This window comes from Pristis pectinata, chromosome 26 (assembly GCF_009764475.1).
Source record: "Pristis pectinata isolate sPriPec2 chromosome 26, sPriPec2.1.pri, whole genome shotgun sequence".
Taxonomy (NCBI): domain Eukaryota; kingdom Metazoa; phylum Chordata; class Chondrichthyes; order Rhinopristiformes; family Pristidae; genus Pristis; species Pristis pectinata.
The window spans coordinates 20,530,786-20,545,724 of NC_067430.1; the positions used below are offsets into that span (position 1 = coordinate 20,530,786).

Here is a 14,939-nt window from a genome sequence, read left to right on the forward strand (position 1 = left end):
AGTTGAAGGTAGAGAATTGGAGGAGGGTTGGAGTGAGGACGAGATAGATGGGTATGAGGGCAGGAACTTGGAGGAAGGTGGGGGTGAGGGCAGGGATTTGGAGGAAGGTGGGGGTGAGGACTGGGATTTGAAGAAGGAATAAAAAGGAATGTGAAGTAAACATTTACTGAAGGTCAGCCATGTGTAGCAGTGTAACTGTGTTTCTCAACAACTGCCTGGGTAAATGCATTCTCCAGTGAGGTTGAGTTGTACTGCAGGAAGCCAGGGTCCACCTGCGCTCTGTACAGGATCATCTTTAGGAAGAGAGAGGAGAAAATTCTCCAGGTTGAGCATCAAGTATAGTCTTTGTCTCAGTATCGGGTCAGGAAAGGCTCTGTAGGGCAGGCACGGTAGTTAGCGTTACGCTATTACAGCGCTAGTGACCCGGGTTCAAATCTGCCCGCTGTCTATAAGGAGTTTGTATGTTCTCCCCATGTCTGCATGGGTTTCCTCCGGGTGCTCCGGTTTCCTCCCACATTCCAAAAACGTGCGGATTAGTAAGTTGTGGGCATGCTATGGTGGCGACACTTGCGGGCTGCTCCCAGAACACTCTATGCAAAAGATGCATTTCACTGTGTGTTTCGATGTACATATGACTAATAAAGATTTCTTATCTTATAAATTAACAGCACCAAAGGTTAAAACAGCACCACCATGCAAAACAACATGAATATTTTTAAATGCTCATTCTCAGGAATGTTGTTGTTTGTTCATAGTTGCCCCGAGAAGCTGGTGGGTGAGCTACTTGTTGGACTACTTGTAGTGTTAATACCCCTGAGTGGCTCACTGGGCCAGTTCCAATGACGGTGAAGAGTCACCAACATTGTTGTGTAATTGAAGTCAATAATTGGCCAAGAGTAGATAAGGATGACAGGCTTCCTGGCACAGTCAATTGGCTTTTAACAAGAGACAGAAGAGTGTTGTTTTCTTTGTGATTGGAACCTGGTCTGCTTGAAGTCTTTAAAGGAAAATTTAGTACAAACTGTTTTTGAACAGCAATGGAGAAAAATTAAAGAATTTTTTAAAACATTCATGATTATTTAATGTGGTTAGGTTGTCATATTGAAAATACTTCAGTAGGGTAAAAATCAGGAAAAAGAAAAATACAGGGAAGAAATTATTGGAATTCCCAGGATTGACTTCCCAAATCAAATCCATCTGAGGAGCAGCTGTTAAAAGAAGAATGGTGTTTTTTTTAAAGAAGTTGCCCATTTCTATTCCGATGTAATGCTGTAGAAAGTGTAATGAATGAAACTTTGTGTTGGCAATGGGTGGGATTTTCTTCCTGTTGACAGTGTGGTGATGCAGGGTTGAATAGAATTTGTGTGATCAATCATGGGATGTTCAGCCTCCGTTGCTGATGGTTCCCATGCCGACGACCATTTGTGGCCTGTGGCTGCTTTGTGAAATTTGCCACTCATCCAGTGTGTTGGATTATTCAGAATGCATTGGGGTCATTATGGTGCAGGGTCTCACTGGAGATTTCTTCTTTTCAAACATTATTCCTTTTTCTTGGCACAGTTCAAACCCCAACCCCCAGCCCACCTCCTCCACTTCCCCCGCTCTCTGTGGCTAACCTTGGCAGGACAGTAGTGCTGAGACCAAACCATGTGCCTCCCAGATTGCCATTAGCAGATCCCATTAATAACAGCAGGAAGAAAGTAGACTGATTTTCAAGAATTCAGATTCAAGTAAAATGAAAAACAAAACAGGTTGGAGTAAAGACCAAAATTGCTGGAGATTGTGGGTCAGGTGGTGGGGAAAGAAACAGAATGAACTTTTCAAGTTAATGACCTTTCATCAGAACTGCTTTGGCAAACAGTTGGGAGTGGGTGGTGTTGAGGTCTATCAGACTGCTGAATCTATTTCATTGAAGGAAAGTTAACACAGTCATGACAATGTGGAAATTATTACACTCAAATTAGACCTGGTTTTCCTTCCACATTGGTTTTAATCCCATATGGCCTACCCCCTCCTGCTTCTCTTTCTTCCTCCTTTCCCTCCACCTGTCTAACCTTTCCTTGTACTCCAACCCCAAGATGATAAAATTCAACATTTCATTTGCATTCCAAGTTCCTCAGTGTTGACATGGTCTCTGCCTCAGTACTAACTCCAAATGTCCTTTCCACGGAGTCATGACCCTTTGTATAATCAAGGCACAGCCGCTTTCTGTCCTAAGCATCCAGCGTACATACTGATATCAGTGGTCCAACATGCTGCTCTCCTTAATCATAGTGTCACACAACCCTACACCAGTGAATGAAAATCTGCCACCAGAAACAACCGTTGCCTTTCCACACATTTAACTTGTCCCTGTCCCTATCCCGTTGTAGCCCCCACCTCATAACTCACATTCCCAACCTAACTTTGTATCATTGGAAAATCTGGATATGGTACACTCTGTCTTTTCACCTAGATCATCAGTAAGGAGTGTAAATAGACTGTTGTGGGGCAATGCCTGTAAACAAGCTCAAGCTGCTGTGCATCAATGTTACAGGTCTGCTAGTACAATTTAGTACCTGAGATTTGAGAGCCTAGAAACCCTATGCAATTATCCTGGGGTTACCAGCAATGTAGTATTTATACAGTATTTATTTTACAGATTAATATAGGACAGTATCAGTATTGTGTGGTTCTGTATAGTGATACAAGAGAGAAGACTTCTCTAAAACCCACTGGAAGCTGGCCACATCAGTTGATGTTATGTTATCTTGCTGCAGTATCGAGAGATTTGTTCACGTTGGTGTGGTGGGGAAACGGGAACAGGCCATTTAGCCCTTGAAGGCTGTTCTGCTAATCAATGACATCAGAACTGACCTGTGACCTGACTTTTCCCATTAACCCTTCATATTGTTGATCAGCAAAAATCTACCAGTCTCGGATTTAAACTTATCAAATCAGTTGCTGTCTGTGGCAGACACTTCCAAACTTCTGGTATCCTTTCTGTGGAAATATTTCCTAACTTCATAATGGAAAGGTTTGGAGCTAATTTTGGACCATATTCCTTCAATCCATATTTACCAACCAGCAAAAAAAGTTTCTGTTTGTTAGTTAACTTTGAAACCTTGAAGACTACCATCAAAACACTCCATACCAGGGAATGAGCCATAGTTTGTGTCATCTCACCTTGGAGTGTAATTCTTGGACTGCAGGTACTCTTCCAGTTAATCTATATTTTTAAAAATTTTTATTTTATTTTTACAGCATGGTAACAGGACCTTCCGGCCCAACGAGTCCGCGCCGCCCATTTTAAACCCAAATTAACCTACCCGTATGTCTTTGCAATGTGGGAGGAAACCGGAGCACCCAGAGGAAACCCACGCAGACACAGGAGAACGTACAAACTCCTAACAGACAGCGACGGGAATTGAACCCCGATCACTGGCGCTACAATAGTCTCGCGCTAACCGCTACGCTACCATGCCACCCCAAACTTGACGCCCAATGTGGGGCTCGAACCCACAACCCTGGGATTAAGAGTCCCATGCTCTACCAACTGAGCTAGCTGGGCGCTATTGTTCTCTCTCCAAGACCAATTTATCCTTCCTGTGATTTAGTGTCGAAAGTTGACGGCACAAGTCACAGACCTGATAGATGCTCCCTAAGTTACTGATTATTTCCAGCGCTTCCTATTTTTATTAGAGCCCTCTATGTGGGGTCGAACCAGGACTTTGCATAGATGCAACATAAGTTCTAAAGCCTTTGATTCTGGTCCTCTAGACATAAAGAAGAACAAGTCATTGGCCTTTTAATTATTTACTGTACCTGTCCATGAAATTTTAATGAGCTATATACATGGACCCCCAAGTCTCTTTGGACTGCCACTGCTTCTAACAATTCACTATTTATTGAGTACTTGAAGCAGCAGGCATGGTAGTGTAGCGGTTAGTGTAACGCTTTACAACACCAGTGACCCGGGTTCAATTCCGGCTGCTGTCTGGAAGGAGTTTGTATGTTCTCCCCGTGTCTGTGTGGGTTTCCTCCGGGTGCTCTGGTTTCCTCCCACATTCCAGAGGTGTACAGGTTAGGAAGTTGTGGGCATGCTATGTTGGCGCCGGAAGTGTGGCGACACTTGCAGGCTGCCCCCAGAACACTCTATGCAAAAGATGCATTTCACTGTGTGTCTCGATGCACATGTGACTAATAAAGAAATCTTATCTTAGTTTTTTGAAGCTCATAGTACCTGACCTCACATTTACTTTTATGTTGAATCTTTTTATGATAATTTTGCCTGTTCATTTAATCTATAAATACATCCTGATAATTTTATGCTATCCATGCCACTTATAATTCCACCTTGCTTTGTGTCACCAGCAGATCTGGAAAGATGATCTTCTAGGCCTTTATCTAAGTCGTTTAGTGTGAGAAGTTGTAGCCCCAGGAGAGATGCCTGTAGGGTCTCATTAGTCACATCCAGTCAATGCAAACCCCTGTTTATTATACCACTGCTTCCTGGCACACAACCATCCTCCTAACCAGGACAACAATTTGCTTCAGGTCCATGAGCTTTGACATTAGTTAGGCAGTCTCTTATCAAATGTCTTCTGGAGGTTCATATAAATGCCATGCAAAGACAACCCATCACCTCTTCAAAAAGTTCAGTTTCATTAGGTGTGACCATCCCTTTGCAAATCCATTCTGCCTACTTCTGATCAGCTGACAATGTTCACAATTCTCACGCCCTGTCTTTAATTCAATTAATTTATCAGCTGTTCTATAATTCCCTGGCTATATTATCACCAGTGTCAATTCCAAAGGGGACACATTGCTCCAGACCACATTTTCCTAAATAAGTATATAAAAGGTATTCCTTGCAAGTTTCTTTTCATATTCTATTTTTGTAGCTTTTGTTGTCAGTTTTGATGTGCTTTGCCATACCTCTCGTTCTATGTTGACCCTTACCTCTGTGGCTGATTTTTTTCCTTCACAACCTCTTGCTCCCTATAAGCTAATTCTGTCCCATATTAAATTTGTGTTGTGGGTGGGTGTGGAGAGTCTCCATAACACATCTCAGATGAAGACAATTACAGCAAACTCCATTGCATTTTATTTGATTGGTATAATATTTCAGTTACAAATTGTGTTCAAAATCTTGGCTGTTGCAGAATTATCAAAGTAGTAGGAAGTTACATATTTCTGTTCTGTAGTTTTTTTGCAATATGGACATACGACATTCACAACCCTCATTAATGTACATGGAAGATACTGTGTTTCATTTGAAATATTACATCCAAGATATCTGGAAACAAAACATTCCCATTTCATATGCTGAAACATTCAATTATTACTTTTGAATAGACATTAAAAATAAACAAGTAAAATTAAAAATATTTCCAGTGTACATTTCAGTCGTAAAATGGCTCCTTTTGCCATTTTTTTGTGAAAAGCTTAAATATTAACAATATGTAAAACATCTCTGGTTGAAATGATATCTCATGCAAGGGACCAGTGCAACCCTTGAGTTACTGAAAGTTACAGCAGCAAACTAAAACACCAGCAATTGAAGAGGCAGACATTTCTGGAATTGGTTAATGAATTAAAATGCTAATCAATTTCTGGGGTCTACAATTTTGTGTATTCATTTCAACCAACATTGCATTTATAATTTTTGAATCATTCACATCAGCCGGGGTGGGGGAATGTGACATGTACAATGATGGGTCCCCTGGTTACTTTGGGCATCTGTAAGATCTTTGGATGTGGAGATGGTGTGAACATTTACTAACAGAACTGACCTCTTCCTGATGGATATCAACGCAATGAGCAATGATGAAACCAGAAGGTACAGGGAAGCCAGCGGCTCTTTCCTCTGGAAAGGAAAAGGTGAGGGATGACCTGACAAAGGTTTTTAAAATTCTGTAATGGTTTGATAAGGTGAATAAAGGAGAATAGTTTACAGCTAGTTGCAGAATCACAGGTCCTGAAAATAAGGCTGGCAATAAATCCAAAAGGGGATTTATGGAAAATATCCTGAAGAAGCAAATGTTTAATGTGTGAAATCCAACTGGACTGAATGGAGGGAAATTGCACTGAAATGTTCGTGGCTGGCTGGGTGAGGGAGAAAGGAGTGAAGGAAGTGCTGATGGGGTGAGTGGGGGGTGGCGGGGGAGACCCTGTGGGGAGCATGAAACCCACCACACACTGGTCTTCATGCGGTGTATGTGCTTTGCAATGTTACACCTGTCTAATCGTCACCACGTAAGCCATTCTTTACTGTGAATTTTTGCCAGTCTTCCCCATCCCTCTGTAGCCACCTGAAGTTCCACAGTCCTCTGATGTCTTTACCTTCCTCTGAGACAATTTCCATTGCCTCCAGCAGCTGTGCCTTCAACTTCCCAGGCTCCGGAATTTCCTTGTAAGATGCTGTTCCAAACCTGCCTCTTTGACTGAGATTCGTCTGATAATCCTCCTGTGAAGTGCCTTGACTCATGTTTGCAATGGTTCTGACACCCTCAATGGAAATTCTTGTTACCTTTGCTCCTGAGATGAGCAGGCAGGGATGGATAAGCTGGTGTTGATGTGCAGAGTGGATACTGGCAGCCCATCAACTGGCCACAGTCAGGCAATGGAGACTGAAACACCAACACCAGTAACAAAGCAACTCTGCCGCTGGGGTGTCCCTTGTCTTGTACCGGAATTCACATGCAGACCAGTTGATAGGGACTAGCTGTGGCAACAACCGCATTATTGCTGCATCTTCTCAGGGTGTGTTGTGTTTCCAAATTGGACCAGAGGTGCAGGGGCCTCCCAGCCTAGACAGTCTCCATCCACTGCAGTAATGGGCAGGTTGTTAACAGTACAACTCAGTGACGTAGACCTAACGTGAGGGAACCTACTCCTCTTCCTGGGGAACCACCAGCCTGAAGATCAAGTTCTGGCAGTGGACCGTCAGAAGCTCAGAGAAGCCTCAGTTCATGGCCTCAGAGTTCTCCTGCAAGAAGACGACAGTGTCTGTTACACCAGCCAAGTTCTTGTTCTCTGTGCTGTTGAGGACCAGGAGTGAGTCACTGCGGAACCTGGGCTCGTCTCCCTTCTTTGTAGAATATTATGGAGACACCTGATCGACATTCTTAAAATGAAAAAGACTTGCATTTATGTTGTATCTTTCACTTCCTTGTTAGGATTTCCAACGTGTGTTAGAGTCAATGAAGCTCTTTGGAAGTTACTCACTGTTGTAACGAAAGAGAAACAGCAGCTCATTTGGCACAGCAAGCTCCCACAGTCGGCAAAGTGACTATTACAGATAATTGCCCAGAAGTCTGGAACTCGCTCTGGTGTTGATACAGGGCCACCACCCATTTGGTTTCTCTGCAAAGAATTGTGTAGTCCAAAAATACATTTGACGCAGTGTCAATGCGATTTATATCCAGCAACATATTAAAAGGGACCCCTGCAATTCCTAATAAGACTGCACTCAGCCCAACGCAGGAATGCAGTAATTACAGGCAAAGGGCATCAGATCTTACAGGAACTCTCTGCAGAACAGCCCGATGGCAGCTGTGGCTGGTGTGCAGGAGGTGGGGGCTGCAGGGGAGAAGGGGACAGCTCCAACATGACGTTCCATCAGTGTGATAAATGCCAGGGTTAGGGGCCCTCTGTGCCAAGGAGCTGCCAGTGTGGAGGAGATGGCTCCAACTATATCCTCCAGCTGTGAGAATGCACCCTCCCGTTTCATGTCCTGTGCGACCTGGCAGGACAGGCTGCCCCCACTGAAAGCAGTCGGACCAAGCCATTTCGGTAAGCGTTTATTGGCAGGTGGACCTGGAAAGGAAGATATGAAGGAATACTGCGTGTTATCCGGGCTGTCCTGATATTGGTGTTAGGGATTGGAGTGTGAAACATGGCCCTTTGTCTGTACTGGGGGTTTTGTAGGCTCCTTTTGAAAAGCATCTATCAGGAGGTCCCTTGCTGTGCCAGCAGTCAATGCCTCCCTCTCTGCTCTGCTTGGAGATGAAGCTGCTGGTGTTCTGCTGGGATTTGCTCCTGGCAGCCTTCCTTGACCTCTTGTTCCTTGTTCTGTTCTTCAGTCTGTGTCTTATGTCTGTCAGGCTCAGGGTCTGTGTACTTCTGGCATCGGCTGCTGACTATGGATGGCCGGATTGTGCAGTGGATATGGTTCTTACTACAGTGGTGCTTAGCAGGCGAGATTGGACCATGAATTGGTGGGAAGTAGAGGATAGCCCTGGCCCCTTGTAGCCATCCCACTGTGGAAAACAGCTGGCAGTGTGATCTCCATGAAGATGCATGAGTCACGTGGCTTCCCAAAAACATTCATCATTCAGAAAGTCTTCGGAGTATTCACAACTGCTTGCACATTTAGGGAGTAGAAGTCCTTTCTGTTGAGGGAAAGGTCTGAGTGGTGAAGGGGACCCCTTGTGAGGTCATGGACCCCTGCACTTGCGAGGAGCCTGTGCGGCCTTTCGGTGTATCGAGAGGAGGCGGATTTCTGCTGCTGCTGCTTGGAATGATCTGCGGCCAGAGAGATGAGGGCTAATTGAGCAGTCCAGGCATGAGAGCATAGCTGAAGGGGGAATTCCATGGCCTCAGAAAATCAGACCCTGCAAGCGCATTGTTCTTCCAAGGTCCAGCTCCCAGTGGAGTTCCTCATCAACTGTGAGCAGCTCGTGATAACTCTCGAGTGATGCCTCTGAAGACTGTAGGAGTCGACTCATCACAGACAGGCACATCCTTCACTCCAGCCCCATGGTCCCCAAGCCAAGGCTGGCCATTGCCACAACAGTATCTCCAGTAAAAGATTTCTACCAACATTGTCACCACTGAGGCATCCATTGAAGGAGAAAACACTCCTTACTATTTCAGAGTGCAGCTGATGTCAGGAACACATCAGGTGTGCTCATGTGAATAGAATAGCAGACAGTGGTGCTTGGTCCGCATTCACCATGGGTGTTATCTCACCTGGAAGTGACGGCTTACTTCAATGGGTTAAATCACTTCCATTGCAATTTTCACATAGAAAATGGTCAACTTCTGGGCAACTTTTAGTTACGTTGAGTGAATAGGAGTCAGTACAGTAAATAGGAATTATTTCTTCTGGTTGGGGATTGGGCTCTGGGAGAGGGGGCAAACCTTAAAATTGTTCAGAGGTTATATCAGGAAGCACCTCTTCAGATAAGGGGTAGTTAGAAACTGGAACTTGTGCAGAAAATCTGTGGAGGCTGGGGGGGGGTTACGTGAAAATTTCACAAACACAGGATCGATAGGTTTTTTTTGACACAGAACCATAGCAGATAAATAATTGAGCAAGATGCCATTGAATGTCAGAACAGGCTCGAGGGGCTGAATGCCCTCCCCTCAGTCCGAGCGTCCATACGTAGGTGACTATGAGTGCAGCAGAATGGACGGAGATCAGGGGTTTTCTCCCTCTCTCATTTCTTTTCCCCAATCAGCATCTCAGTTTCTGATCAGCTGACTCCACTGTGGGCCTGGATTAGATTCCTGGGCGACCCACTCTGGACATCCAGAGGGAGCCTTTATCCACTGGAAGCATTAACAGCCCAACATTAACCAGAGTCCCTGAGAGCATCTGCCCAATTACAGCTGCAAATGGAAAGGTTAATACAGTGCCCAGCATGGCTGGAGGGGCAGCACTGGGACACACCTTTGTGCACCAGCAGAATTTTAAATCTGCTTTTAAAGCCATTCTCAACTGTGTATTAAAACCACAAATCAAACACTGAAAAAACCATGCAACATTTAAGAGATTGTTTTGGGAAGTATGCTTCATAAACACAACTGCGCATTTATTAAATTCGTTGACTTTTCACGTTTTTGGTGATATTTTGTTTGAAACAATCTAAAGGAATTATATTTTAAATAAAAACAATAACATCGTGCAGAATTTTATTCACATAAGTGTACACAATTTTAAAAGATAATTTGGAAATGTTTGTCACCGATCTAATTAGGGTTTGGGAAGGGAAGGTGTTTGAACATAATCTGAACTTTGGGGAATTTAAGACGTACGTGCCTGACCTCTGACCCAGGATTGAGAACCATCGGAAACCGTCACATGATTCACATCCCCACCAGTGGGAGGAAGACATCATGCGTAATTTGCTCTCAAAAGCTGAATTTATTTTCCACCTCTCTCACTCTCTGTCTCTCTGTCTCTCTCTCTCTCTCTCTCAGTCTGTCTGTTTGTCCTTCTCACTCTCTCTGTGCACTCGATATCTATGCACACTTTTTGGCGCTCTCTTTTGTGTGAACGGTACCAAAGAGTGTTGGAAAATGTTTCAGTTTCCAGTGCAAACCAGGTGATTTGTGCAAAGTATGGCACGCAAAAAGTGCAACAAAATAAAAGCACAAATTCCAGCTTTTTAGAAATTGGACCCATCCCTAAGGCCATTGTCTATATGCACCTTGGAGTGGAACAACTCATTTGAAATCTACCGACTAGATTGTTGGTTTAACCTCAGTGAGATTGCTTTAAAATGAGCGTTATAGTTTCAGCATGAAGAAGACTTCAGCTTCAGTGCCAATGGATGGCGGGACTTTGTCCTCTGGGGCTGGCTGGGGCAAGGCTAGGTCCATGCAAATGCTCTTGGGGACAGAGCACGCCCCCTCTGGGTTACCCCTCTCTCCGAGGTCGGCAGGGGGGCTGTTGGCTTGCCCCAGCTGGCACAGCCTCTTCCGTTCCTGTGCCTGCTTCGCCCGGTTGGCAATGTACCGCACTCGGCTTTGGCTCCTCGATGAGAATCTGCGAAGGACGACTGGGCTGCCCTCCTCTGTCTCTGGTGGCTGCTCCGTGGTGGCAGAGGTAATGTCGTTCTCCCGTTCAAAGCTGGTGATCCTTTTCAGCTGCTCCGTCAAGTTGTCCTGCACGGACGTCTTCATCCCGGCTGCTCGACGCTGCTCCCGCATGGGCCTGGTGATGAAGGTCCGGCTGATGCTCTTGTACTTGCTGTCAAAGCTGGCCACGATATCCTCAGAGGTCAAGTCACCCAGGCTTTTTGATTTGCTGGCATTGTCAGCCACCTTTGTGCTTTGTGTTCTTGATTTGAGAATTGGGGAAGACTGTTTGAGGCTCTCCATGTACAGCCTACTCCAGGTGTGCCGCCTGGAATTTGTCTGCAAAGGAACTGCTGATGACTTGGACAAGGGCTTGGGTTGTAGGTCATCAATGGGTCGCTGCTCACCATCGGATCTCAGATTAGGATTTGACTTGCTTTTGCTAACTGTAGCAAGCATTTCATGGCCCGTTGTAGCTGATCGAGGCCTCGTTCGTTTATCCATTAAAAACCCTTCCAAGGTTTCACTCTGCCTGGTGCTGAGGTCAGACAAGCTCTTCCTGGCCAAATTGGGCAATGACAAGTCAATGACGGTGTCGTTTGAGGACATACTGGATGATGAGGACATACTATCCCTGTGGCTTCCAGTGTCCAGCTTGCACCAGATTCTGTCGTTCATGGTCACATCTGATGAGACTGCAGGTATTGGAGAAGTGCACGGTTGCACAGGAGATACCAACAGTGGCTGCTGACTTTGAAGTAGACGCCCATCCCAACTAACACTTCGCACCACATCAGGCTGAATACTTTGCTTAATCTGACAACCAGGGCTGCTTTTACCAAAGCTGTACTGAGCACCTCGTAGTATCACGTCAGGGATTAAATCAGCAGTTGGACTTATTCTGGATTCAGCTGCCTCTCTGTCGTCCAACCTTTCACAAGGTGCTTCCTGAAGGCGAGTCTCGGCCGGGCCTCCTGTGGGGAAAGCTTCAGGTTGGGCTGGGTGACCACTGAGGTGTCCGGTTCTCTCCTTGTCCTGGCCACTTGGTGCCACCGAAGACTCTCTTGAACCTGGGGAAGAGCTCAGTGTATTTGTGGGGGGACTGGCGGTAGCGCACAAAATGGTGCCATCATCAGAAATGTGGACAGGTTCATCGCCACCCTGAGAGTCTTGGTGGAGACTTGATGTAAGACAAGCGTGAGTATGAGGGATCTCCACTTGCTTGGTGCCTCCGGAGAGGACATCCATGCTTAAGACAACAGCTCCAATTCCCAAATGTGCCTCACCAAGGTGAGTACCTGGGGCCTTTATTGCTCGGTCATCAGCGGTAGAGACCTTCTTGGATTCTGGTGATGACTGACTTGTTTCTGGAACTGGATGTTCTGCTGAGTCAGTGGTTTCTTCTCTTGAGCTGCTCGCAGTAGATGAGGGAATCCGCTGGGAGTCAGTGCAAGGTTTATCCTCGGAATGCATAGATTCTTCAGTAATGGTTTCAAGTGTGTGCATGGGAACGGTTAGAAGTGGATATGAGAATGGCTGAACACCTGCAAGAGGAAGAGATGGAAACAATCAATAACTACCAACCGACCTTGGTCCTGCCCCTTCCCATTCTACAGCCACAGTGTGAGGGTATGGCATGATCTGTCTGGATGGCATGCAAACAAAAGCTTTTCACTGTATCTTGGTACGAGACAATAATTAACCAAGAAACCAATGAATGGAAGGCAGGCAAAGACAAGGAGCCAAATAACTTCATCACATCACCGGAGTCAAGTGTTCTGTTACCCGTCCAACTTCTCCCCCTGACATTCTCAAGGCCATTGCTCAGGCTGGGAATTCAGGGAGGCAGCATTTTCACGGACGAGGGACTGTCCTCAGTGGAGGAAACACCAGAGCCGATCCCAGCAGCATGGAACCTGGTAGGGTGAGTGCTTCTGGAGTGAGGACAAGCGCTCTTAAATGATTCTCACTCTTCTGGTTTACTGAGCCCTGCCAGAGAAAGGGTAACCCAAAGAGGTCCCAGGCAGTGCATCAGAATGCCAATGCACCACTGTTCTGATGGTGACACAAACTGGTGCACTGACGGTTGAGGAACACAAGGATTTTTACTTTGTCCGAGGTCATCACAAAGTTGTTAATGTTCCCACACACCTCAAACATCGATACAGACAGCACATTGAGAACTCTGCCAACCCAATAAAACTTGAAGTAAAAAGTTGTTCTTTTTGTGGCTTAAATAACATACACCTTTGAAAAAGCAATTTGTTTTATTTTTGAAAGATATTGGCTCTGTTAGTGATTGTTCCCAAATCAATTACTTCGTCTCTTTCAATTTCAAAATGTCATTGATCTGGAGAAATCTTCCCCTCAAGGTGGTTAATGAACTCTCAATAAACAAGTTGACACAGCCAGCAATGATTTGTAACTGCAAACAATTGGGCTACTGGAGAAATTGAGACTTCCATTTAATGTCAGCAACTGCTCCCATAATGGAAAAGAACACAGAGCTGTCCAGCACAATACATTCCTACACTACACTACACAACACACAGTTTATACCAACACATCGCAACACACTCCAATGCAACCTGCTCCAATGCAACCCACTCCAACACAGCATAATACACAATGCACTCCAACGTCAACAAAATACACTCCAACACAGCACTGACAGAACATACCCCAACACCAGCACACCACACACAAACACAACACAAACTAACACAGGCCAACACAGCACACACCAACACAGTACAGCTGAGCATTTCACAGCACAGTCCAGCACAGCACATACCAACATAGTTCATCACACATCAATACAACGTCACATGCTGATACAACGCCACACTTCAATACAAAGACGTAGCACAGTCTGACACAGCACAGTCCAACACACCAACATGCACCAATACAACACCACACTCCAACACAATGACATAGCACAGTCTGACACAGCACAGTCCAACACACCAACACAACAACATGCACCAATACAACACCACACTCCAACACAATGACACAGCACAGTCTGACACAGCACAGTCCAACACACCAACACAACAACATGCACCAATACAACACCACACTCCGAGGCAATGACACAGCACAGTCTGACACAGCACAGTCCAACACACCAACACAACAACCTGCACCAATACAACACCACACTCCGACGCAATGACACAGCAAAGTCTGACACAGCACAGTCCAACACACCAACACAACATGCACCAATACAACACCACACTCCGACGCAATGACATAGCAAAGTCTGACACAGCACAGTCCAACACACCAACACAACAACATGCACCAATACAACACCACACTCCAACACAATGACACAGCACAGTCTGACACAGCACAGTCCAACACACCAACACAACAACATGCACCAATACAACACCACACTCCGAGGCAATGACACAGCACAGTCTGACACAGCACAGTCCAACACACCAACACAACAACCTGCACCAATACAACACCACACTCCGACGCAATGACACAGCAAAGTCTGACACAGCACAGTCCAACACACCAACACAACATGCACCAATACAACACCACACTCCGACGCAATGACATAGCACAGTCTGACACAGCACAGTCCAACACACCAACACAACAACATGCACCAATACAACACCACACTCCGACACAATGACATAGCACAGTCCATGGAGCTACTCCGTGAGCCTGCAGATAGTGCAGCTCTGGTAACCCAGGTTTGATTCTGATTTCCTGTGCTGTCTGTATGGAGGTTGCATGTTCTCTTTGTGACCACGTGGGCCTCCCCTGGGGCACTCCAGCTTCTTCTCACACCCCAAAGATACGCTGGTTGGTAGGTTGAATGGCCACTGTAAATCATCCTCAGTGGAAATGGCCGGTGGGAGAATCAGGGAGGCAGTTAATGGGCACATGTGAAAGAACAGGTTGCAGGGGAATAAGCAGGAAATGGGATTGATGGGATTGCTCTGAGAGCCAGCATTGATCTGATGGGTCAAACAGCCTCCTTCTATATCATAGGGAAACAGCACAGTAGTTCATGCAACTCAACATCGTTCGGTACAGCATCGTTTAATACAGTGCAGCAAAGCACAAGAGGCAAGTCTTGTTGTGCAGAGCACCTTGTGGTGTGTACTGTTTGT

General features: G+C 45.6%; 1 protein-coding gene and 1 non-coding gene across 2 annotated transcripts in view; both read right to left on the reverse strand.

The window, feature by feature from the left end:
• Positions 1–3,477: 3,477 nt before the first annotated feature.
• On the reverse strand, positions 3,478–3,550 carry trnak-cuu (transfer RNA lysine (anticodon CUU)). Its single transcript has one exon. It is a non-coding gene; the product is annotated as a tRNA-Lys (tRNA).
• A 1,593-nt stretch (positions 3,551–5,143) lies between these two features.
• Positions 5,144–14,939, reverse strand: part of plch2a (phospholipase C, eta 2a) — a 231,998-nt gene continuing 222,202 nt past the window's right edge. The window contains exon 24 of the mRNA XM_052039505.1: positions 5,144–12,332. Coding sequence (XP_051895465.1) covers positions 10,498–12,332 — 1,835 coding nt within the window. The 3' untranslated portion in view covers positions 5,144–10,497. The remainder of the gene's footprint in view (positions 12,333–14,939) is intronic.